The sequence below is a fragment of the Meles meles genome, chromosome 19 (genome assembly GCF_922984935.1).
Source record: "Meles meles chromosome 19, mMelMel3.1 paternal haplotype, whole genome shotgun sequence".
NCBI lineage: Eukaryota > Metazoa > Chordata > Mammalia > Carnivora > Mustelidae > Meles > Meles meles.
In genome coordinates this window covers 56,517,006-56,543,610 of record NC_060084.1, presented here as the reverse complement: position 1 = coordinate 56,543,610, position 26,605 = coordinate 56,517,006, and the positions used below count along the sequence as shown (strand labels likewise).

Here is a 26,605-nt window from a genome sequence, read left to right as displayed (position 1 = left end):
AGATGGCCCTTTTTTCACTATATCTGTATCATTGGGGTAAATACCGAGTAGCACAACTGCAGGGTCATAAGGAAGCTCTATTTTTTTAATTTCTTAAAGAATCTCCACACTATTCTCCAAAGTGGCTGCACCAACTTGCATTCCCACCAAGAGTGTAAGAGGGTTCCCCTTAATCCACATCCTCTCCAACATATGTTGTTTCCTGTCTTGCTAATTTTGGCCATTCTAAGTGGTGTCAAGTGGTATCTCAATGTGGTTTTAATTTGAATCTCCCTGATGGCTGGTGATAATGAACATTTTTTCGTGGGTCTGATAGCCGTTTGTATGTCTTCATTGGAGAAGTGTTTTTTCATATCTTCTGCCTATATTTTGATATGATTATCTGTTTTGTGTGTGTTGAGTTTGAGAAGTTCTTTATAGATCCTGGATATCAACCTTTTGTCTGTACTGTCATTTGCAAATATCTTCTCCCATTCCGTGGGTTGCCTTTTTGTTTTGTTAACTGTTACCTTTGCTGTGCAGAAGCTTTTGATCTTGATGAAGTCCCAAAAGTTCATTTTCGCTTTTGTTTCCTTTGCCTTTGGAGACATATCTTGAAAGAAGTTGCTGTGGCTGATATCGAAGAGGTTACTGCCTATGTTCTCCTCCAGGATTCTGATGGATTCCTTTCTCATGTTGAGGTCTTTTACCCATTTCGAGTTTATCTTTGTGTATGGTGTAAGAGAATGGTTGAGTTTCATTCTTCTACATATAGCTGTCCAATTTTCCCAGAACCATTTATTGAAGAGACTGTCTTTTTTCCACTGTATATTTTTTCCTGTTTTGTCGAAGATTATTTGAACATAGAGTTGAGGGTCCATATCTGGGCGCTCTACTCTGTTCCACTGGTCTATGTGTCTGTTTTTATGCCAGTACCACGCTGTCTTGGTGATCACAGCTTTGTAGTAAAGCTTGAAATCAGGTAACGTGATGCCACCAGTTTTGTTTTTCAACATTTCCTTAGCGATTCGGGGTCTCTTCTGATCCATACAAATTTTAGGATTATTTGCTCCAGCTCTTTGAAAAATACTGATACCAAAAGGCTGAGATTATTCCCTGCATATGCTCAGATCACAATGCTTTGAAACTAGAGCTCATTCACAAGCAAAAGTTTGGAAGGAACTCAAACACCTGGAAGCTAAAGACCACCTTGCTTAAGAATGCTTGGATCAACCAGGAGATCAAAGAAGAACTTAAACAATTCATGGAAACCAATGAGAATGAAGACACTTTGGTCCAAAACCTATGGGATACAGCAAAGGCGGTCCTAAGGGGGAAATACATAGCCATCCAAGCCTCCCTCAAAAAAAATTGAAAAATCCAGAGAGGGAGGAGTCAAGATGGCAGAGAAGTAGCAGGCTGAGACTAGATCAGGTAGCAGGAGATCAGCTTGATAGCTTATCTAAACATTGCAAACACCTACAAATCCAATGGGAGACCGAAGAGAAGAACAGCAATTCTAGAAACAGAAAATCAACCACTTTCTGGCAGAGAAGTGAATCTAAAACGACAGGAAGATGGACTGCAGGGGGAGAGGCCGGCTCCCAGCAAGCGGCGGAGCAACAGAGCACAAAATCAGGACTTTTAAAAGTCTGTTCCACTGAGGGACATTGCTCCAGAGGCTAAACCGGGGTGAAACCCACGCGGGGTCAGCATGGCCCCAGGTCCCGCAGGGTCACAGAAGGATGGGGGGTGTCGGAGTGTCACAGAGCTCTCAGGTGTTAGAATGGAGAAGCTGGCTACAGAGACAGAGCCGAGGACTGAACTCTCAGCTTGGGGTTACCTTGAACTGGTCACGGGCTGGGTGAGCTCGGAGTGCGGCTGGAGGCTGGGGATATGGGAGTGATTGGGTGCTGTCCTCTGGAGGTGCACTGAGGAGTGGGGCCCTGGGCTCTCGGCTCATCCGGGCCAGAGACTGGGAAGCCGCCATTTTCATTCCCATCCTCTGGAACTCTACAGAAAGCGTTCAGGGAACAGAAGCTCCCAAAAGCGAACCCGAGCGGATTACTTAGTCCAGCACCCGGTAAGGGCAGTGCAATTCCGCCTCTGGCAAAGACACTTGAGAGTCACTACAACAGGCCCCTCCCCCAGAAGATCAACAAAATATCTAGCCAGGACGAAGTTCATCTATCAAGGAAAGCAGGTTCAATACCTAGGACAGCAGCAGAATTCCAGAGGAGGAGAAAGCAAAGCACGGAACTCATGGCTTTCTCCCCATGATTCTTTAGTCTTGCGGTTAATTCAATTTTTATTTTCAATTTTTTTTCTTTCTTTTTCTTCTTCTGCTAAATTTTTTAAAACTTTTACCCTTTTCTTTTTTAACGTTTTTTTTTGAATTTTAATTTATTTATTTTTTCAGCATAACAGTATTCATTGTTTTTGCACAACACCCAGTGCTCCATGCAAAACGTGCCCTCCCTCTTACCCACCACGTGTTCCCCCAACCTCCCACCCCTGACCCTTCAAAACCCTCAGGTTGTTTTTCAGAGTCCATAGTCTCTTATGGTTCGCCTCCCCTTCCAATTTTTTTTTATACACATATAATGTATTTTTATCCCCAGGGGTGCAGGTCTGTGAATCGCCAAAAAAACAATAGAAAAAATCAATGAAACTAGGAGCTGGTTCTTTGAAAGAATCAATAAGATTGATAAAACCCTGGCCAGACTTATCAAAAAGAAAAGAGAAAGGACCCAAATAAAAAAATCATGAATGAAAGAGGAGAGATCACAACTAACACCAAAGAAATACAGACATTTATAAGAACATACTATGAGCAACTCTACGCCAACAATAGTGACAATCTGGAAGAAATGGATGCATTCCTAGAGACATATAAACTACCACAACTGAACCAGGAAGAAGTAGAAAACCTGAACAGGCCCATAACCAGTAAGGAGATTGAAACAGTCATCACAAATCTCCAAACAAACAAAAGCCAGGGCCAGACGGCTTCCCAGGGGAATTCTACCAAACATTTAAAGAAGAACTAATTCCTATTCTCCTGGAACTGTTCCAAAAATAGAAATGGAAGGAAAACTTCCAAACTCATTTTATGAGGCCAGCATCACCTTGATCCCAAAACCAGACAAGGATCCCACCAAAAAAGAGAACGACAGACCAATATCCTTGATGAACACAGATGCAAAAATTCTCACCAAAATACTAGCCAATAGGATTCAACGGTACATTAAAAGGATTATTCACCACGATCAAGTGGGATTTATTCCAGGGCTGCAAGGTTCGTCCAACATCCGCAAATCAATCAATGTGATACAACACATTAATAAAAGAAAGAACAAGAACCATATGATACTCTCAATAGATGCTGAAAAAGCATTTGACAAAGTACAGCATCCCTTCCTGATCAAAACTCTTCAAAGTGTAGGGATAGTGGGCACATACCTCAATATTATCAAAGCCATCTATGAAAAACCCACCGCAAATATCATTCTCAATGGAGAAAAACTGAAAGCTTTTCCGTTAAGGTCAGGAACACGGCAGGGATGTCCATTATCACCACTGCTATTCAACATAGTACTAGAAATCCTAGCCTCAGCAATCAGACAACAAAAATAAATTTAAGGCATCCAAATCAGCAAAGAAGAAGTCAAACTATCACTCTTCACAGATGATATGATACTATATGTGGAAAACCCAAAAGACTCCACTCCAAAACTGCTAGAACTTTTACAGGAATTCAGTAAAGTGTCAGGATATAAGATCAGTGCACAGAAATCAGTTGCATTTCTCTACACCAACAACAAGACAGAAGAAAGAGAAATTAAGGAGTCAATCCCATTTACAATTGCACCCAAAACTATAAGATACCTAGGAATAAACCTAACCAAAGAGACTAAGAATCTATACACAGAAAATTATAAAGTACTCATGAAAGAAATTGAGGAAGACACAAAAAAATGGAAAAATGTTCCATGCTCCTGGATTGGAAGAATAAATATTGTGAAAATGTCTATGCTACCTAAAGCAATCTACACATTTAATGCAATCCCTATCAATATACCCTCCATTTTTTTCAAAGAAATGGAACAAATAATCCTAAAATTTATATGGAACCAGAAAAAACCTCAAATAGCCAAAGGGATATTGAAAAAGAAAGCCAAAGTTGGTGGCATCACAATTCTGGACTTCAAGCTCTATGACAACGCTGTCATCATCAAGACAGCATGGTAATGGCAGAAAAACAGACACATAGATCAATGGAACAAAATAGAGAGCCCAGAAATAGACCCTCAACTCTATGGTCAACTAATCTTCGACAAAGCAGGAAAGAGTATCCAATGGACAAAAGACAGCCTGTTCTATAAATGGTGTTGGGAAAATTGGACAGCCACATGCAGAAAAATGAAACTGGACCATTTCCTTACACCACACCTGAAAATAGACTCAAAATGGATGAAGGACCTCAATGTGAGAAAGGAATCCATCAAAATCCTTGAGGAGAACACAGGCAGCAACCTCTTCGACCTCAGCTGCAGCAACATCTTCCTAGGAACATCGGCAAAGGCAAGGGAAACAAGGGCGAAAATGAACTATTGGTATTTCATCAAGATCAAAAGCTTTTGCAAAGCAAAGGAAACAGTTAACAAAACCAAAAGACAACGGACAGAATGGGAGAAGATATTTGCAAACGACATATCAGATAAAGGGCTAGTATCCAAAATCTATAAGGAACTTAGCAAACTCAATACCCAAAGAAGAAACAATCCAATCAAGAAATGGGCAGAGGACATGAACAGACATTTCTGCAAAGAAGACATCCAGATGGCCAACAGACACATGAAAAAGTGCTCCACATCACTGGGCATCAGGGAAATACAAATCAAAACCAAAATGAGATATCACCTCACACCAGTCAGAATGGCTAAAATTAACAAGTCAGGAAATGACAGATGCTGGCGAGGATGCGGAGAAAGGGGAACCCTCCTACACTGTGGGTGGGAATGCAAGCTGGTGCAACCACTCTGGAAAACAGTATGGAGGTTCCTCAAAATGTTGAAAATAGAACTATCCTATGACCCAGCAATTGCACGACTGGGTATTTACCCTAAAGATACAAACGTAGTGATCCGAAGGGGCACGTGTACCCGAATGTTTATAGCAGCAATGTCTACAATAGCCAAACTATGGAAAGAACCTCGATGTCCATCAACAGATGAATGGATAAAGAAGATGTGGTATATATACACAATGGAATACTATGCAGCCATCAAAAGATATGAAATCTTGCCATTTGCGACGACGTGGGTGGAACTAGAGGGTATCACGCTTAGTGAAATAAGTCAATCGGAGAAAGACAACTATCATATGATCTTCCTGATATGAAGATTGGAGATGCAACATGGGGGGTTAGGGGGATAGGAGAAGAATAAATGAAACAAGATGGGATTGGGAGGGAGACAAACCATAAATGACTCTTAATCTCACAAAACAAACTGGGGGTTGCTGGGGGGAGGGGGTGTTGGGAGAGGGGGAGGGGGCATTGGGAGAGGGGGAGGGGGTTATGGACATTGGATAGGGTATGTGCTATCCTGAATGCTGTGAAGTGTGTAAACCTGGTGATTCACAGACCTGTACCCCTGGGGTTAAAAATAAATTATATGTTAATTTTAAAAAAAGAAAGATGAATACCCAACTTTTTTTTTTTATTTGTTTATTTACAGCATAACAGTGTTCATTGTTTTGGCATCACACCCAGTGCTCCATGCAGTACGTGCCCTCCTCATTACCCACCACCTGGTCCCTCAACCTCCCAACCCCCCCACCCCCCCGCCGCCCCTTCATAACCCTCTAGTTGTTTTTCAGAGTCCATAGTCTCTCATGGTTCATCTCCCCTTCCAATTTCCCTCAACTCCCTCTCCTCTCCATCTCCCCATGTCCTCCATGTTCTTTGTTATGCTCCACAAATAAGTGAGACCATATGATACTTGACTCTCTCTGCTTGACTTATTTCGCTCAGCATAATTTCTTCCAGTCCCGTCCATGTTGCTACAAAAGTTGGGTATTCGTCCTTTCTGATGGAGGCATAATACTCCATTGTGTATATGGACCACATCTTCCTTATCCATTCATCTGTTGAAGGGCATCTTGGTTCTTTCCACAGTTTGGCGACCGTAGCCATTGCTGCAATAAACATTGGGGTACAAATGGCCCTTCTTTTCACTACATCTGTATCTTTGGGGTAAATACCCAGCAGTGCAATTGCAGGGTCATAGGGAAGCTCTATTTTTAATTTCTTCAGGAATCTCCACACTGTTCTCCAAAGTGGCTGCACTAACTTGCATTCCCACCAACAGTGTAAGAGGGTTCCTCTTTCTCCACATCCTCTCCAACACACGTTGTTTCCTGTCTTGCTAATTTTGGCCATTCTAACTGGTGTCAGGTGGTATCTCAATGTGGTTTTAATTTGAATCTCCCTGATGGCTAGTGATGATGAACATTTTTTCATGTGTCTGATAGCCATTTGTATGTCTTCGTTGAAGAAGTGTCTGTTCATATCTTCTGCCCATTTTTTGATATGATTATCTGTTTTGTGTGTGTTGAGTTTGAGAAGTTCTTTATAGATCCTGGATATCAACCTTTTGTCTGTACTGTCATTTGCAAATATCTTCTCCCATTCCGTGGGTTGCCTCTTTGTTTTGTTGAGTGTTTCCTTTGCTGTGCAGAAGCTTTTGATCTTGAGGAAGTCCCAAAAGTTCATTTTTGCTTTTGTTTCCTTGGCCTTTGGAGACATATCTTGAAAAAAGTTGCTGTGGCTGATATCGAAGAGGTTACTGCCTATGTTCTCCTCTAGGATTCTGATAGATTCCTGTCTCACATTGAGGTCTTTTATCCATTTCGAGTTTATCTTTGTGTACGGTGTAAGAGAATAATACCCAACTTTTGTAGCAACATGGACGGGCCTGGAAGTGATTATGCTGAGTGAAATAAGTCAAGCAGAGAGAGTCAAGTATCATATGGTTTCACTTATTTGTGGAGCATAACAAATGACATGGAGGACTTTGGGAGATGGAGAGGAGAAGGAAGTTGAGGGAAATTGGAAGGGGAGGCCAACCATAAGAGACTATGGACTCTGAAAAACAACCTGAGGGTTTTGAAGGGGCGGGGGTGGGAGGTTGGGGGAACCAGGTGGTGCGTAATAGGGAGGGCACGTATTACATGGAGCACTGGGTGTGGTGCAAAAACAATGAATACTGTTATGCTGAAAAAATAAACTAATTAATTTAAAAAAAAAGAGTACAAGGACATTAAAAAAATTTTTGAAAAATCCAGAATACATCAGCTGTCTCTACACCTTAAAGAACTGGAGAATCAACAACAAAGCAAACCAACTTCACACATAAGAAGGGAAATAATCAAGATCAGACCAGAGATCAATGAGGTAGAAATTAGAGATACAGTAGAATGTATCAATGAAACTAGGAGCTGTTTTTTTGAAAGAATCAATAAGATCGATAAACCATTGGCCACACTAATCCAAAAGAAAAGAGAGAAAACTCAAATTAATAAAATTATGAATGAAAAGGGAGAGATCACAACTAACACCTAGGAAGTAGAAACAGTCATCAGAAATTATTATCAACAGTTATATGTGAATAAGTTTCGCAACCAAGATGAAATGGATGCATTCCTGGAAAACTAAACTCCCAAAATTGAACCAGGAAGAAATTGACAACCTGAATAGACTGATAACTAGTAATGAGATCGAAGCAGTGATCAAAACCCTCCCAAAAAACAAGAGCCCAGGACCTGACAGATTCCCTGTGGATTCTGCCTCTTTGTTTTTTGACTGTTTCCTTTGCTGTGCAGAAGATTTTGATCTTGAAGAAGTCCCAAAAGTTCATTTTCGCTTTTGTTTCCTTTGCCTTTGGAGACATATCTTGAAAGAAGCTGCTGTGGCTGATATCGAAGAGGTTACTGCCTATGTTCTCCTCCAGGATTCCAATGGATTCCTGTCTCATGTTGAGGTCTTTTATCCATTTCGAGTTTATCTTTGTGTATGGTGTAAGAGAATGGTGGAGTTTCATTCTTCTACATATAGCTGTCCAATTTTCCCAGCACCATTTATTGAAGAGAATGTCTTTTCTCTATTGGATATTTTTTCCTGCTTTGTCGAAAATTATTTGACCATAAAGCTGAGGGTCCATATCAGGGCGCTCTACTCTTCCACTGGTCTATGTGTCTGTTTTTAACCACATTCACAAATAAATCAATGTGATAGAACAAATCAATAATAGAAGAGAGAAGAACCACATGGTCCTCTCAATTGATGCAGAAAAAGCATTTGACAAAATCCAGCATCCGTTCCTGATTAAAATGCTTCAAAGTATAGGGATAGAGGGAACATTCCTCAACTTCATAAAATCTACCTATGAAAAACCCATAGCAAATATCATCCTCAATGGGAAAAAGCTCACAGCCTTCCCGTTGAGATCAGGAACACGACAAGGATGTCCACTCTCACCACTCTTGTTCAACATAGCATTAGAAGTCCTAGCAGCAGCAATCAGATAACAAAGAGAAATAAAAGGTACCCAAATTGGCAAGGAAGAAGTAGAACTCTCTCTCTTCACAGATGACATGATACTTTATATGGAAAACTCAAAGACTCCAGCCCAAAGTACTAGAACTCATACAGCAATTCAGTAATGTGGCAGGATACAAAGTCAATGTACAGAAATTAGTTTCTTTCTTATACACTAACAATGAAAACACAGAAAGGGAAATTAGAGAATCGATTCCATTTACGATAGCACCAAGAACCATAAGATACCTGGGAATAAACCTAAGCAAAGAGGTAAAGGACCTGTACTCGAGGAACTACAGAACACTCATGAAAGAAATCAAAGAAGACACAAAAAGATGGAAGACTGTTCCATGCTCTTGGATCGGAAGAATAAACATTGTTAAAATGTTTGTACTGCCTAGAGCAATCTATACCTTTAATGCCATTCCAATAAAAATTCCACCGGTATTTTTCAAAGAGCTGGAGCAAATAATCCTAAATTTGGATGGAACCAGAAGAGACCCTGAATTGCGAAGGAAATGTTGAAAAGGAAAAACAAAACTGGCAGCATCACGTTACCTGATTTCAGGCATTACTACAAAGCTGTGATCACCCAGACAGCATGGTACTATCGTTTCCACTTTAAAAAAATGTTTATTTTATATATTTTTAAAAGATATTTTATTTATTTATTTGACAGAGATCACAAGTAAGCAGAGAGGCAGGCAGAGAGAGAGGGGAAAGCAGGCTCCCTGCTGAGCAGAGAGCCCCATATGGGCCTCGATCCCAGGACCCTGAGATCATGTCCTGAGCCGAGGGCAGAGGCTTAACCCACTGAGCCACTCAGGCACCCTATTTCCACTTTTTAATACAACACTAAGTTCGAGGGGTTCTGTATCCATTGTCACGGCCAAGCCCCTATTAAGTTTCCATCTAGGAATGGAGTGGAGAGAACTTTGGCCCTGGTGACCAGCACCCTTGCACACAGCTGTCTGCCCTGAACTCTCAGAGATTAGGGATGGGACAGACGAGGAATGAGCTGGAAGTGATGTTCCTCCCAGCTGACAGGATGATGGTCTGGTAGGAGAGGGCGTGTCCATGAGGAAGAACAGACAGAATCTTAGAGAAGGACCTATACATAGCTCAGGCATTTGTATGGTTTACCACCGTAATGGATTATGGGAAGCTTTTCCTTCCATTATTTATGGGGTTGAAGTTAGTCTGTTGTGCTTAAAAAATGACTGGTCTCTTCGTGAACATTATGTATGTGATGGATTAATCCTATATGCAGGGTTCTTGACATGTGCTTTCCTATACACGATGTGGAGGATAAAATTGATCTGTACACTGCTGGTGGTTTCAGTTTTTGATTTTTCAACCTTAAAACATCCCATTCCACATTTGCCATTAAATACTAATTGTGTGGGATTGAACTCTATGGTTTGTGTCTACACTGAGCAACACACTTGTCAATATTCTCCCGCAGGTGCCCATGCATACACACATGGTTTCCTCTAGGGTGTGGACTCCTGGGGCAGAGCTGCGTCCCTGCTTTCACCGGGTGATTCTGATCCGCTCCCCAACTGGTCCTTAGCAATTTATACTCTTACCAGGAATGCACTGGGATTCTAAGTACACAGTATTTTCTCCAGCGATGGATATTGCCATTGTGTTCTCTTGCCTGTCCTGTGGCTGTAGTAGGACTTGTGTGTCACAGTTTCCCTGAAACCGTGGCATTACACTGAGCTGGAAAATACCAGGATGTTTACAATACAGGGAGGCACACTTGCACCTTGGGATCACCCGTGAGGCAAGCCCACAGCTGGATTACACTCACTCATGAAGACAATGTATCCATGACTCCCACCTGGGCGCACAGTGCGTTCACACAGCTCCTTGATGTTGCCAATGACGGGAGTGTTTACACCAAAGAAATGGGCAAATACTACGAATCACAACTTTAAAAATAAAAAACAAACCAAACATTTAATCCATGGAGTCAGTGTAGCAGCTCCCCACCTGGCTACACTTCAAATGCCCCTGAGCTCACACAAACTGATGGTGTTTCTGGAAGATTCCACCAGGTGTTGCCGCATGAAGACAGAAGAGCTCTGTGAGTCCAGAGAGGGTTCAGGGAATGGTTTTGGATTCATCTGTTACAACATGGTCCAAATTTTCCCCCACTTATTTACTTATGAAAACAGAGTCTGTGTTTTGGGCTGAGGAATGGAGGGCAATAGTGGACATCAGGGAAGGTGGAAATGGAAAGTGAAGGAAAATGTATCCCACAAAGGTGGACCAGAGCTGCTGCTGTAGGAAGGTATGAACTAGTCCTGCTGTGTGGGAGGAACCCTCAAGTCACAGGGATGAGGAAAGACAGGGGCAGTCGTGGATGTCCAACAATGCAGGAGGGAAAGCACCACAGGTCACAGGGTACGAGTGCCGGTCAGGAAGCAGCCCAGACATGTCCTGCACCTGAACCATGCTCCCCTTCGATGTTGTCAGCAGAGAGATTAGCGAGAATGAGCTGCACGCTTTCCTCCAGATCCCTCTGGGCACCTGGGATGCATGCCCACAGCTCTGCCACATGGAATGGTGGCTTTGCTGCCCCTCGTGTTTAGCTTCTGGCTGAGTCTGGGGTCCTTTTCTGGCTGTGCTGAGCCTCTAGCAGCAGAATCCCGAGGACCACCAGGATCAAGACAGCCACGCCCAGGCGGATCAGATTCTCCTCCGTGTAATCTCTGGGTTCCAAGCTAGGAATGAGGACAGAGAGGTTACAGAGGTCAGAGAGGACCCAAATCACCCAGGATCCTGCATGTCCACCCAGGGGACCTGCTTCCCCAGACAGGACACCCCCTCCATACCAGAACCACTATTGAGAATTTCTCCTATCCACCACTGCTGGGGTCTGACTTGTTTTGGGGTGGGCTCACGGTGCCAGCTGCTTCTGCAGGGAAGACAGAAGCAGATGGAAGGAGCTGGAGACCGCCGTCCAGCCTGTCCTCCGCTCTGTGTCTCTATCCCTCAGCTTGTCACTATGTGGTTTTTGTACAGTTCTTGAACTAGCCCTTCTCTGCACTAGAGGGCTTTCCTCTGCTCTCCTCACTGGATTCCTTCAGTCTCCTTATTCTCTTTGATTTCAGACTCTGCTTCTGAGTCACTCGGGATAGATTCTGGCTGTGCCCCACCAGCTGAGGGTTGCAGAGAAAAATGGCCTCCCAGCACAGAAATCATCATGTCCTCGCATGTTCTCTGCTCAGTCTGGGACACAAGACCTCCTGGGCTCATGTCCCTGTAGATGAGAATTCCCACATATTCAGTAGCTGGGGTCCCAGCAGTGTTCATGGACGAGGGGCTGGAGCCAGGGACTCCTGACTGTCAGGATCACAGAGGGGCTGATGTCTGGGGTCGGGTCCCTGTCCCTCCATGTCAACCAGTTCCCTTCCTTCAGGGTCTGCACTTTATTCTGTACCTACAGTATTCCTTCTTGGTATGTTAATTAATTCATTTTTCATATACTTACCGATACCCACAGTGCCAGACAGACAGACAGACACACACACACACACACACACACACACACAGAGAGAGAGGGAGAGAGAGAGACTGTGTGCACACATCCACAACAGACATATAAATATGTATCCACGAAAGGTGATGGTCAGTCACGGGGTCAGGAACACCGTTATTGCCTGCGTGCAGTGTGGATCGAGATGGGAAGAAGAGCTACATACTTAAATAAACAAATAAATAATAAATAAATGAACAAAAGGATAAATGAGACTCATTGAAAACGTGCTAAGACCGGGGAGTGCCCAGAGCTTGTTCCCCACAGGAACCATGTGAATCCAGTCTACCCCAATGCACACAGGAGAAGGAGGACTGGTTTCTGAGTCTCACCTCCCTGTCACCTGAGTTCCCTTTGTCATCATCTGCAGGTGCTGCTCTAGAAGGTGTGAGAAGCAGACACAGGGACACTGGACCAGGGTCCCCACACAACGCAGAATGGACACCAGTGCACCTGGACATGGGGTTCAGCCACTATAGGGAATCCCGTGACCCAGGCTTGGCCCCTCCTGGGTCTCAGGTGTGCACCGAGAGGCATGGATGCCCCAGGTGAGCATGGGGGGCAGCAGAGCGGTGCCCTCAGGTAGGGAGGCTTCTGTCCAGGACAGTGTCCTGTGGGGCTGACACCACAGATCGGATTCTGCTCTGGAGGGACAGGAGGTGAGTGGGAGGCGCTGTCCACTCACCATCGTCCTCACTCACCCCCCACGCAGCCCCTACTCCTTATTCTGCTGAGACTGCAGGATGGGGACCCGGGAGCACACTGTGGATCTTCCCAAGCTCTCCAGGGCAGGACCCTCCTCTGTGGAGCCCCCACAACCCCACATGTGTTACCATGTCGGGCTTTCCTGAGACATGTGTCCTGAGCTGACAGAGCTCAGATGGCACAGGGTCAGGGCCGCTCACCTGAGACCAGCAGCTCCAGGGGTTCACTGGGCTGGGACAACAGGTAGAGGGAGGTGCTGGCAGAGCCATAGCACCTGTAGGTCCCCCCATGGGCTGGGGTCACAGGACTCATGGGGAATTCTGCCTGGTGCTGCCCAGCTCGGTACTGTGATCTAAGACGCAGCAGGGGATCGGCTACCCGCTCCTTGGACAGAAGGAAAGTGTCCACAGAGCTCCTTGACTGACACAGCAGGGTCAGTTTCTCTCCTGGGGCCACCGTGGGTCCCAGCTGCACTGTGAGGGATGGTGTGTAGGGCAGCTGTCCTAGAGAAGAGGAAGCAGGGTGAGTGGCCGTCCAGCCCTTGTTCTGAACTGAGTCTGTCTGTGTCCTCCAAGTCTGTCCCTTCCCATCCCCTGTCTCTCTCTCTCTCTCCCTGGGGAGCCCCCAACCTTGGTCCCGGACCACACCTGGGCTCCCCAACAGGACCTGTGTGGAGTCTGGGGTCCTAACTATCGCCATGAGCCCTTACCTGCGAGCAGGATGTCCAGGGGGTCACTGGGGGCCGACCACTCGGAGGAGAGCATGTGTCCACCATAGCACGTGTACCGGCCTCCGTGGGAGGGTCTCACAGGGCCCAGGGGGAAGTCTGCCCCAGACAGCCCAGCCTGGGGCTGCCCACCAAGCCGCCAGGGAGGGGCACGTGCCCCGTCCTTGGACAGAGCGAATCTCTCGTAGCCGACATCAGAGCGACACTGGAGGGTCAGGCTCTGTCCAGAGGTCACGACAGGGCCCTGCTGGGTCAGGAGGGAGGGCTTCCTCGACACACCTGGGAGAGACCAGCCAAGGATGGCAGGGGCTGTGTCTCCCCAAACCTCCCTTTTCTCTTCCTGACCCCCAGGTCTCACTGTTTTTCACCCCCGGTGATTCTGACCTGTGAGTCCCCGTGGTCCCCTCACCCACCCTCTCATTGGGGCCGCCCTGGGAGCAGAGTCCCCGTTAACCTGTCTGGTGCCTCAGAACACAGATGGGGCAACAGTCAGACTTTCTCACCTGAGACCAGCAGCTCCAGAGGGTCACTAGGGTATGACCACACATGGGTGGTGTTGCTGTAATAGCCATAGCATCGGAGCGACCACCTGTGGCTGGAGGTCACAGGGCCCACAGGGAACAGGGCCTGGGTTCCCCCATGGGGGACTGGCTGGGAGTCCAGTGTCCAGGAGGGCTGACCGTCTCCTTCCTTCATCAGGACGAACCTGTGGAATCCCATCTGTGAGGCACACTGGAGGGTCACGATCCCTCCTGAGGTCACAGCAGGGCTGGGCAAGTCCGAGAGGATGGGTTTGCCCAGGGATCCCTAGGAGAGGAGGAGGAGAATGTGAAATGAGGCTCAGACCCTCACATTATCCCCAGGCAGGGCTGTGAGAGGGAGACTCCTGAGAACCCACCCCCTTCCTGAGGGCAGAGCATGGGGCTGGCACCCTGTGTGGGCTCGCACCTGTCACCAACACCAGCTCCAGGGGGTCACTGAGCTCTGACCAGCTGGTGGGACTGAGGTAGCTACAGCGATATCTTCCTGCATGTACATCTGTCACGTGTGTGATGGAGAACTTGGCCTTGTCCCCAGGCTCCAGTGTCTTCCGTGTGTCCCAGGTCCTTGACTCTCCCTCTTTATGCAGGCAGTACTCATGGGCCTCCTGGTCCCCCTGAAACCAGATGGTCACAGGTGTCCCCCAGGGCATCACAGAGCCTGGCTCAGCCCAGATGGTGGGTTTGGGGAGGGTCCCTGGAAGGAAACAGAGACTGGGACACAGACCTTCCCCACCCCCAGGTCCCAGCTCAGCCCCAAACCCCCAGATGTTCCCCTCGGTCAGTCCAGAACATCTCTTCTCCCTCCCCCGCTGCCTGGTGGGTGACCCCTGTCCCCAGTGAGGCGGTGGGACTAAGACCCCTGGGGACAGACTCACCTGCCTGCGCTCTGGTCCTGGAGCCCACACTCAGCCCTGGAAGAGAGTCCCTTTGAGAGGTTTGCCCTGAATCCTTGTAGAACCCCTCCTCCCCTTGAGCCTCCTGAGCCTGGGGCCTGGAAAGCAGGGCCTGTCTGTGGGGTGGGTCCCTCCCAGACTAGGGAGTCCCCTCCCCTCCTCAGATCTCACCAAGACAGAGCAGGGCAGTGAGGGTGGGGGTCACGGCATCTCCTCTCTCTGTTCTGGCGGTGCAGATGGAGGCCCCACTGTGACCACCGGAGAGACAGAACCACAGGGTGTGGCCACATGGAGGACTGTCCTGCCTGTCACAGGGTTGTCACGTTAGCAGTTCCCAGAAAGGGGAACAACCCTTTCCGAGACCCAGCCTAGCTCTGGTGTCCATGACGGTGGGCAGGTGGACCCTGAAGCTTCCTAAGGTGCCCCATCCAGGTGAGGAGACCAGGGCAGGTCCTTCCCTCCCATGGGTGGCCCATTTGGTCTCCTTCTTGCTCAGCACATCCGGGGTCCCCACCATGGCAAGAGTCCCCAGACCCTGGGAATGCTGTGAAGGATGTGGGTTCCTGCTGCCCTGCGGAGGTCATGTCAGAACCAACACACCTGTGACAAATCTGCTCTGCTCAGGATTAAATCATGCTGGCAATGAAGCTAGAGGAGAAATAGGGGCAAATAGGGAAGGAAACACAGCCCCTCTCCTGGCCCTGGAGCGTGGGCTTTCTTTCTGCACAGCCTCGTGGACTTCGCTCTTTTCCTCTGACACTGTCCACTTCCCCTTCTTGGGAGCACAACTCTGAGTCTGGGCTGGCTCCTCTGTGTCCCTCGATCCAGGGGAAGAGACATCCTCCTCACACCCGGAGTCCTTTCCGTGAGCTGTAGGGAGCAGTTCATGGGTGAGTGCTGTGATTTGGGGAACAAAGCTGATTCTCGTGTGAGTACTACTGCCCTGTCCACTGCCCTGGTGACCTTGTGCACATCACCTGGTCTGTAGCATGCTGTCCTGAACCCCACTCAAAGTGGTTGTGGGGTCAGGGGGACCTTGCACGTGGGTGCGATGAGTCATTGATAGTTTCCTGACCTGATTAAGAGGGGTGTGGTTGAGACACAAGAGGTCCATGTGTCAGATACCACAATCAGGGTGGACCAGAGATGCTCGCCCTCCAGAGAACCTATGCGTCCCTATAGATGAGGAATGCTGTTGGTGATGTTTCTGAAAGGTTTAATAATATTTTGTAGGGAATATGAAACAAGGGTTTGGGAATTGGGAGGGACTACAGCAGAAACAGAAATGAAAGCTGAGTGACCAGCAGTGCCTGGGGTCCAGCTGAGGGTGGTCAAATATGATTTCCACCTCTGTGTGGCCAGAAGCAGTGCCATATTCTCATGGGCAGGAAGGGTGTCGAGTTTCTGGGTGACTGTGGAATCAGCATGACCCTCCACCATGTGTGGGGTGGGCGCTGGCATGTCTCTGCCCTTTGCCCCAGCCCAGAGGTCAGCCCTAAGCCACATCCCCTCTGTGTGTGTGTGGAATGGTTCTGTCCCAGAGATCCACCTTCCACTGGCGTCTGCCCATGTGTGGTGCGCAGTTCCCATGGGAACCATCCCTGATGGACACATCCCTGCTCAGACATTAAGTTCGGAGAGAGGATGCACAGGGCAGGGTGACAGGGACCATCCACCCCTTACAGTCCTGAAATCAGGGCAGCTCTGGAAGCAACTGTGTCTGGAACTCGTGGGTGTGGGAGGTGAGTGTCCAACAGGAATGGACATCAGAGAGTGACCCCGATATGTAAGCAGTGCTATGGAAGACTGTGTGCAGACTGGTCCATCATCGTCCAGGTCGTGGAACAGCAGGAATGTGGGAAAATCATTTTACATTAAGAATGTGAAATATTGAAGGGAAGAGACAAGATGATGGGAGAGTGGGGGGCCCCATTTCATCCGGTCCCTTGAATTTACTGCATAACTATCAATCCATTCTGCACACCTTGAATTCAACCTGAGATCCAAGCAAAAAGCATACCTGGAACTCTACAAGTAGAGAAGTGAGCACTTTTTGCAAGGCGGGATGTCCAGAGACGTGAATCTGAGGGGAGATACCAAAGACAAATGGAGGGGTGAGGGAGCCCCCATGTGTCCTGCACCAAGAAGTGTTATAGCCCCCGAGGGCAAAATATGAACCCTTAGAAATCTCCTCCAGTGAGAGATATGGCTGCCTGAAAGGGGTCTTGGGATGAAACAGGCAGATTTCTAGGTGGGTCAGTGTGGTCCCTGGATCCCAGGAGCCTCAAAATAACATCGTGCCTGAGCCGACTGGGCAACAGCTCTCGGGGTGACAGCCCAGTAAAGGACAGTACAGGACCACCCTCTGCAATCTCCCAGGAGGGGCAGAGCATGTGCGCTCCATACGGTGACTGCTCTCAGTTCCAGTATCCTACAAAGGGCAGTAACACGGGACCCTCGACGTTCTCCAGAAGGATCACTGTGGGTGTACACCGCAGGACTCTGCTGAGTTTGGCACACATAAAAGTCAGGACTTTTTATCCCAGAGGGTTCACTAAAGGGAGGGAACCACAGTCTTTCAGCTCTGAGCTGCAGATTGGGGCACAGCCATTTTTATTCTGATCCTCTAAAGAGCCACAGAAAGCCTTCAGGGGAAAAAAGGCACACAGAGGACCAGCTTACACTGAGCCTAGCCCACTCGAAAGAGGCAATGAATTCCCGCCCCGGCAAGGACATCTGAGAAGCAGCATCGCAGCAGGCCCCTCCCCCTGAAGACGCAGGTGCACAAGTTAATGGATCCCACGAGAGTGTAGAACTCCAGCACTAGAGGAACATAGCAGAGAGAATTCCATTTTTTCCCCTCAAAATTCATTCTCTTTCAGTTTAAAATTTTCCATGTCTCTTCAAAACCCTTTTGAAGGGGTGGGGGTGGGAGGTTGGGTGAGCCAGGTGGTGAGTATTATGGAAGGCACCCATTGCATGGAGCACATTGCATGGGTGCGGTGCATAAACAATGAATTCTGTTACACTGAAAAGAAATTTTAAAAATCTGTAATAACTACAGCAAAATGAAAAAAATTTTTCATTTCTCTTTTTTCTTGTTTCTCTTTTTATTTTCCTATTTTATCAACATGTATTTAAGTCATTTTTTAAACTTTCATTTCTTACATCTACATTTTATACATATGTTGCTCATTTTGGCCTCCTTTCTCTCTTCAGTTTTATTTGTGCATATATGTAAGTTTTGCTTTCTTTGCAATTTTGATATCAAGTGTCTTAATCTCAAATTAGTGTCAAAAAAGTATCAAATCTCAAACACAGACCAAAATTCACTCAGGAACAAGCAGATCACCCCCCCCTTTAATTTCCATTTCTGTTTTCATTTCTGACCTCTTTGGATTTGTCTAGTGTGTATTCTGCTTGGGTCATAATTGATATTTTTTAAGATTTATTTGACAGAGAGAAATCACAAGCAGGCAGAGAGACAGGCAGAGTGAGAGGGGGAAGAAGGTTTTCTGCTGAGCAGAGAGCACAATGCTGTGCTGGATCTCAGGACCCTGAGATCATGACCCGAACCGAAGGCAGAGGCTTAACCCACTGAGCCAGCCAGGCCCCCCATATATTTGGTATTTTTGATTCTGCTCACTCACTCACCCATTCTTGTCTGGGCAAAATGACTCAAATTGGGAATTCACAACAAAACAAAGAACCAGAGTAATGTTCTCCGCCACAGATGTCATCCATATAGATACCAGTAAGATGTCACAGCTGAAGTTCTGGATAACGATGATCAAGTTAATACCAGGGCTTGAAAAAAGCATAAAAGACACTAGAGAATGTCTTAGTGCAGAAATGAGATCTAATCAGGCCAAATTAAAAATGCTCTAGCAGATGCTGCCGAAATTGGATGCTCTAACAGGGAGGGTCAAGGAGGCAGAAGAGACATTGAGTGAGGTAGAAGACAGGTTGGTGCAAAGGAAGGCAGTCGAGGGAAAGAGAGGTAAACAACTAACAGCTCATGAGGACAGACCTTGGGAAATCAGGGATGTTATGAATTACACCAACGTCAGAATTACTGGGAACCTGGGGTGGGGCAGAAAGTGTATTTGAGCAACCAGAGCTGAGAACTTCCCTAACCTGGGAAAGGAAACAAGCATTCATATCTAAGAGGTAGAGATGACCCCTCCCCAAATTAATATAAAAATAGATCGACACCCCAACATGTAATACTGAAGCTTGCAAATTTCAGAGATAAAGAGAAAATCCTGAAAGCAGGTTGGGACAAGAGGCTCCTCACCTGTGGACAGAGAAACATCACCCCAACATCAGACCTGTCCACAGAGACCTGGCAAGCCAGAAAGAGCAGGCAGGACATAGTCAGGTACTAAATGAGAGGACATGCGGCCAAGAATCCTTCACCCAGCAAGACTGTCATGCAGAATTGATGGAGAGGTGAAGAGCTTTCAGGACAGACAGAAACTGAGAGGACATGTGACCACCAAGCCAACCCTGCAGGAAATATCAAGTGGGATTCTGTAAGCAAAGAGAGAGCCCAAACGTAACAAGGACCACTAAGAAACAATACACAGAAAGAGGACGTTACAGGCAGTACAATGGCACTAAGTTTGTATCTTTTAAAAATTTTTAATTGTGTGATGTTAGTCACCATACAGTACATCATTAGTTTTCGATGCAGTGTTCCAAGATTCATTGTTTGCATATAACACCCAGTGCTCCATGCCGTCCATGCCCTCCTGAATACCCACCACCAGGTTTATCCACCCCCCCATCCTCCCCTCAAAAACCCTCAGTCTGTTTCCCAGAGTCCAGAGTCTCTCATGGTTCATCTCCCCCTTCGATTTATCCCCATCATTTTCCCCTTCCTTCTCCCAATGTCCTCCGTGCTATTCCTTATGTTCCACAGATGAGTGAAACCACATGATCATTGACTTTCTCTGCTTGACTTATTTCACTCAGCATAATCTCCTTCAGTCCTGTCCATGTTGATGCAAAAGTTGGGCATTTATCCTTTTTAAAAAATTTTCTTATTCCTTTTCATGTACCAGAATTCATTGTTTATGCACCACACCCAGTGCTCCATGCAATATGTGCCCTCCTTAATACCCACCATCAGGCTCTCCCAACCTTTAGCACCCTCCCCTTCAAAACCCTCAGATTGTTTTTCAGAGTCCACAGTCTCTCATGGTTTGTTCCCCTCCAATTTCCCCCAACTCCCTTCTCCTCAAAAGCGTATTCATCCTTTCTGATGGCTGACTGATATTCCATTGTATAAATGGACCACATCTTCTTTTAATAGTGACTCTGAATTTAAATGGGCTTAATGCTCCAATGAAAAGACACAGGGTATCAGATTGAATAAAAAAGTAAGAGCCATCCACATGCTGTCTAGAAGAGACCAGCAGAGTTTCACTTACTTGTGGGGCATAAGGAACAACATGGAGGACATTAGGAGAAGGAAAGGAAAAGTGAATTGAGGGAAACCGGAGGGGGAGACAAACCATGAGAGACTCTGGACCCTAAGAAACAAACTGAGGGTTTTAGAGGGAATGGGGGGAATGGGTGAGCCCAGAGATGGGTATTCAGGAGGGAACGGATTGCAGGTGCACTGGGTGTTGTACACAAACAGTGAATCATGGAACACTGCATTAGAAACTAATGATGTACTGTGTGGTGACTAAATAACAAAAAATCTGCATAAGATTATTAGATTTACAAATCTATTCGTAAGATGGGGTGAGTGCACAAAATCAATTTTTATGCTAAATGCTTGCTCAAAAGTATACAAATATGAAGTATTTCATAACTTACATTACATAAACATGCAAAGAAACAGGCATAAGCCACAATGACAACTGCCGCTTCCCAATGGTGAACAGGAGAAGAACGAGGCACAAACACGTCAGCTTCCAGAGAGCGGAAGCAGGGGTCCGCAGGTTTGGAGACTGCAGCCCAGAACAACTCCTCAGGCTTGTGTTCATTAGATAACAAGATAACAATCAACAAAGGAGAAAGCAGATTATGGATAAACGAGATATGCCTGATCGAGCAGTATAGGATTTGGGGTTGAGTAAACACATTTAAAGGAATCATCTAATTAACTACAGGTGATCTCCAGAGAAGGGGAGAAAACAGAAGTTCCGCCCTGAGCAAGCGGGTGACCCCAGCTGCAAGGACGTGTATCATCCTCTCCCGCAGGGGCCCCTGCTGGTACACAGTCAAGCATGTTTGGTCAGTAAATCGTTCTGAGGGATGGTTACATACAACTTTATCTTCATTTGTACATTCATTTACTTATTTATTTACTTTAAAGATTTTATTTATTTATTTTTGAGAGAGAGAGACAGAAATAGAGAGACAGAGAGCAAACACAAGCTGGAAGGAGGGACAGAGGGAAAAGCAGATTCCCTGCTGAGCAGGCATCCCGCAACACAGGACTCCATCCCACGACCCTGGGAACATGACCTGAGCACAAGACAGATGCTACATGGAATGAGACTCTAAGGTGCCCAAATCACAACTTAATAAAAGAGGAAAAACCATTTATTCCTTGGAGTCAGTGTAGCAGCTCCCCTCCTGGCTTCACCTCACACACCCTGAGCTCACTCACACTGATGGTGTTTCTGGAAGTTTGCACCAGGTGTCATCGCATGAGGACAGAAGAGCTCTGTGAGTCCAGAGAAGGTTGAGGGATCTGTTCCAAAGTGGACCTGATTTTCACCCACTTATTTACTTATGAAAACAGAGTCTGTGTTTTGGGCTGAAGGGACGGAGGACAATAGTGGACATCAGGGAAGGTGAAAATGGAAAGTGAAGGAAAATGAATCCCACGAAGGTGGACCAGAGCTGCTGCTGTAGGAAGGTATGAACTAGTCCTGCCATGTGGAACGAACCCTCAAGTCACAGGGATGAGGAAAGATGGGGGCAGTCAAGGATGTCCAACAACACAGGAGGGAAAGCACCACAGGGCACGGGGGATGAGTCCTGACAGCGAGCAGCCCAGACATGTCCTGCACCTGAACCATGCTCCCCCTCGATGTTGTCAGCAGAGAGATTAGCGAGGGTGAGCTGCAGGCTTTTTGCCAGATCCCTCTGGGCACCTGGGATGCATGCCCACAGCTCTGCCACATGGAATGGTGGCTTTGCTCCCCCTCATGTTTAGCTCCTGGATGGCTCTGGGGTCCTTCTCTGGCTGTGCTGAGCCTCTAGCAGCAGAATCCCAAGGACCACCAGGATCAAGGCAGCCACGGCCATGCAAGTCAGATTCTCCACCGTGTAATCTCTGGGGTCCGAGGCTAGGAATGAGGACAGAAAGGTTGCAGAGGTCATAGAGGACCCAAATCACCCAGGATCCTGCATGTCCACCCAGGGAACCTGCTTCCCCAGACAGGACATCCCCTCCATACCAGCCCCATCACTGGGACTTTCTCCTACTCACCACTGCTGGGGTCTGAGTTGTTTTGGGGTGGGCTCATGGTGCCAGCTGCTTCTGCAGGGAAGAAGGAAGCAGATGGAAGGAGCTAGAGACCCCCATCCAGCCTGTCCTCTGCTCTGTGTCTCTATCCCTCAGCCTGTCATTATATGGGTTTTGTACAGTTCCTGAACTGTACAAAAGCCCTTCTCTGCACTAGGGGACTTTCCTCTGCTCTCCTCACTGGATTCCTTCAGCCTCCTTGTTCTCTTTGATTTCAGACTCTGCTTCTGAGTCACTTGGGATAGATTCTGGCTGTGCCCCATCAGCTGAGGGTTGCAGAGAAAAATGGCCTCCCAGCACAGAAATCATCATGTCCTCGCATGTTCTCTGCTCAGTCTGGGACACAAGACCTCCTGGGCTCATGTTCTTGCAGATGACAGTTCCCACTTATTCAGTAGCTGAGGTCCCAACAGTGTTCATGGACGAGGGGCTGGTGCCAGGGGATCCTGACTGTCAGGAGCACAGAGGGGCTGATTTCTGGGCTTGGGTCCCTGTCCCTCCATGTCAACCAGCTCCCTTCCTTCACAGTCTGCACGTTATTCTGTACTTACTGTATTCCTCCTTAGATATGTTCATTAATTCATTCTTCATATACTTAGAGATACCCATAGTCCCAGACACTTAGAAGGAGAAAGAGAGACAGACAGACAGACAGACAGAGAGGAAGAGAGAGACTGTGTGCACACATCTACAACAGACATATAAATATGTATCCACGAAAGGTGATGGTCAGTCACTGGGTCATAGGAACACCGGTATTGCCTGTGTGCATGTGGATGGAGATGGGAAGAAGAGCTACATAAGTAAATAAACAAATAAATAAACAAAAAAATTAATGAGACTCATTAAAAACGTGCTAAGACTCAGGAGTTCCCAAAGCATGTGCCCCACAAGGAAACGGTGAATCCAGTCTAACCCCAATGCACACAGGAGAAGGAGGACACATTTCTGAATCTGGTGTCCCTGTCACCTGAGTTCCCTTTGTCATCCTCTGCAGGTGCTGCTCTAGAAGGTGTGAGAAGCAGACATAGGGACACTGGACCAGTGCCCACATACAATGGAGAGTGGACACCAGCTGCACACGGATATGGGGTACAGCTTCTCTGGGGATCCCTGTGACCCGGGTTGGCCCCTCCTGGGTCTCAGGTGCTCCCCAAGGGGCATGGAAGCCCCCAGGTGACCGGGGGAGACAAGAGTGGTGCCCTCAGGTGGGGAGCTTCTGTCCAGGAGAGTGTCCTGTGGGACTGACACCACCATCAGATTCTGCTATGGAGGAACAGGATGTGAGTGGGAAGCACTGTCTACTCACCCTCATCCTCACTCATGCCCCATGCAGCCCCTACTACTTACTCTGCTGAGACTCCTGGATGGGGGACCCTGGGTGCACACTGTGGATCTTCCCAACCTCTCCAGGGCAGGACCCTGTACTTGGAGCCCCCGCGACCCCCATGTTTGTTACTGTGTCAGGTTTTCCTGAGATGTGGGTCCTGAGCTGACAGAGCTCAGACAGGACAGGGTCAGGGCCGCTCACCTGAGACCAGCAGTTCCAGGGGGTCGCTGGGCTGTGACAACAGGTAGGGGGAGGTGCTGGCAGAGACGTAGCAACTGTAGGTCCCCCCCATGGGCTGAGGTCACAGGACTCATGGGGAATTCTGCCTGGTGCTGCCCAGCTCGGTACTAGGATCTAAGACGCAGCAGGGGATTGGCTACCCCCTCCTTGGACAGAAGGAAAGTGTCCACAGAACTCTGAGACTGACACAGCAGGGTCACATTCTCTCCTGGGGCCACCATGGGTCCCAGCTGCACCGAGAGGGAGGGTGTGTAGGGCAGCTGACCTAGAGAGAGGAAGGGCAGGTCAGGAGCTGTCCAGCCCTTGTTCTGAACTGAGTCTGTCTGTGTCCTCCAAGTCTGTCCCTTCCCATCCCCTGTCTCTCTCTCTCTCTCTCCCTGGGGAGCCCCCACCCTTGGTCCCGGCCACCACACCTGGGCTCCCCAGGTGTGTGGAGTCTGGCGTCCTAACTATTGCCGTGAGCCCTCACCTGCGAGCAGGATGTCCAGGGGGTCACTGGGGGCCGACCACTCGGAGGAGAGCGTGTGTCCACCATAGCACGTGTACTGGCCCCCGTGGGAGGGTCTCACAGGGCCCAGGGGAAAGTCTGCCCCAGAGAACCCATCCTGGGGCTGCCCGTCAAGGTGCTGGGGAGGACCAGGTGCCCCATCCTTGGACAGAGTGAATCTGTTCTGGCCGACATCAGAACAACACTGGAGGGTCAGCCTCTGTCCAGACGTCACAATGGGGCCCTGCTGTGTCAGGCTTCCCTGACACACCTGGGAGAGACCAGCCATGGATGGCAGGTTCTGCTTCTCCCCAAACCTCCCCTCTCCCATCCTGACCCCCGGGTCTCACTGTCCGTGACCTTCAGTGACTCTGACCTGTGAGTCCCCGTGGTCCCCTCACCCACCCTCTCATTGGGGTTCCCCTGGGAGCAGAGTCCCTGTTAACCTGTCTGGTGCTTCAAAACAGATGGGGCAACAGTCAGACTTTCTCACCTGAAACCAGCAGCTCCAGGGGGTCACTGGGGTCCGACCACACCTGAGGGGTGTTGCTGTAATAGCCGTAGCATCAGAACGTCCACCTGTGGCTGGAGGTCACAGGGCCCACAGGGAACAGGGCCTGGGTTCCCCCACGGGGGACTGGCTGGCAGTCAGGTGTCCAGGAGGGCTGACCTTCTCCTTCCTTCATCAGGATGAACCTGTGGAATCCCATCCATGAGGCACACTGGAGGGTCACCTTCCCTCCTGAGGTCACGACAGGGCTGGGCAGGGCTGAGAAGCTGGGTTTGCCCTGGGATCCTAGGAGAGTAGGAGGGGGACATGTGAAATGGGGCTCAGACCCCCCACATTATCCCCAGGTTGGGCTATGAGAGGAGAAACCTGAGTGAGGAGGTGGGACTAGGACCCCTGGGGACAGACTCACCTGCCTGCGCTCTGGTCCTGGGGCTCACACTCAGCCCTGGAAGAGAGTCCCTGTAAGAAGTTTGCCCCAAATCTAGCATATCCCCACCTCCCTTGTGCCTCCTGAGCCGGGGGCCTCTGACAGATCAGGGCCTGGCTGTGGGACGGGTCCCTCCCAGACTAGGGTATCCCCTCCCCTCCTCAGATCTCACAGAGACAGAGCAGGGCTGTGAGGGTAGGGGTCATGGTGTCTCCTCTCTCTGGTTCTGGCTGTGCAGATGGAAGGCACACTGTGATCACGGGACAGACAGGCACAGAGGGGGTGGCCACAGAGAGGCCAGTCCTGCCTGTTACAGTGTTGTCATGTCAGCAGTCCCACAGGAAGGGGAACAGCACTTTCACAGGGCTCTGCTGACTCTGGTGTCCATGACAGTGCAGTGAGTAGACTCCAAGGCTTCCTGAGATGACCCATTCAGGTGAGGAGACCAGGGCAGGTCCTTCCCTCCCATAGCCTTCCCCATGGGTCTCCTTCATCCCAGCACACCCCTGGGTCCTCAGCATGGATGGGTCCCCAGCCTCAGAGATGCTGCAGGGGCCATGGGTTCCTGCTGTGCTGGGGAGCTCATGTCAGCACAGGCACTCATGTGACATCTCTGTTGGCTCAGGTCAAGGTGACGGTGGCAATGAGCCCAGAGGAGAAAAACGGGCAATTAGGGAAGGAAACACAGCCCCTCTCCTGGCCCTGGAGTGTGGGCTTCCATTTGTTCCATGTGTGAGTGTGAGGCTCCCAAGGGAGACATCCTGCCAGACACACCAAGCTGAGGTGCTAAGCTGGAAGATGGATGACAGGGGGTAACTGGGACTGTGACCATCTGCCCCTTACAGTCCAAAGCTTCAGGACAGGTCTGGGAGCAACTGTCTCTGGAACTCAGGGGTGTGGGAGGTGAGTATCCAACAGGAATGGACATCAGAGAGTGGCCCCAATGTGATAAGGAGTGCTATGGAAGATTGTGCACAGAATCATCCATCATAGTCCAGTGAAACAACAAGAATACGGGAAATTTGTTTTCCTTTAAGCACATGCAATACTGAAAAAGTGAAAATTATTTTGAAGCAATAACAGAAGTTAAATTATGGAAGAAGATAGAAATTGGAAATGA

The 26,605-nt window shown here is 48.2% G+C and overlaps 1 protein-coding gene and 1 pseudogene across 1 annotated transcript; both read right to left on the bottom strand.

Annotated features, from left to right (window-relative positions):
- Window positions 1-11,180: 11,180 nt before the first annotated feature.
- On the bottom strand, window positions 11,181-25,700 carry LOC123930614 (leukocyte immunoglobulin-like receptor subfamily A member 6). The gene is given in 8 exon segments (XM_045986813.1): window positions 11,181-11,336; window positions 11,440-11,510; window positions 13,037-13,339; window positions 13,546-13,842; window positions 14,067-14,370; window positions 14,519-14,799; window positions 14,981-15,016; window positions 25,658-25,700. Coding segments are annotated over 8 exon segments (1,482 nt in total). The 5' UTR covers window positions 25,692-25,700.
- On the bottom strand, window positions 22,175-25,603 carry LOC123931174 (annotated as a pseudogene).
- Window positions 25,701-26,605: the final 905 nt, after the last annotated feature.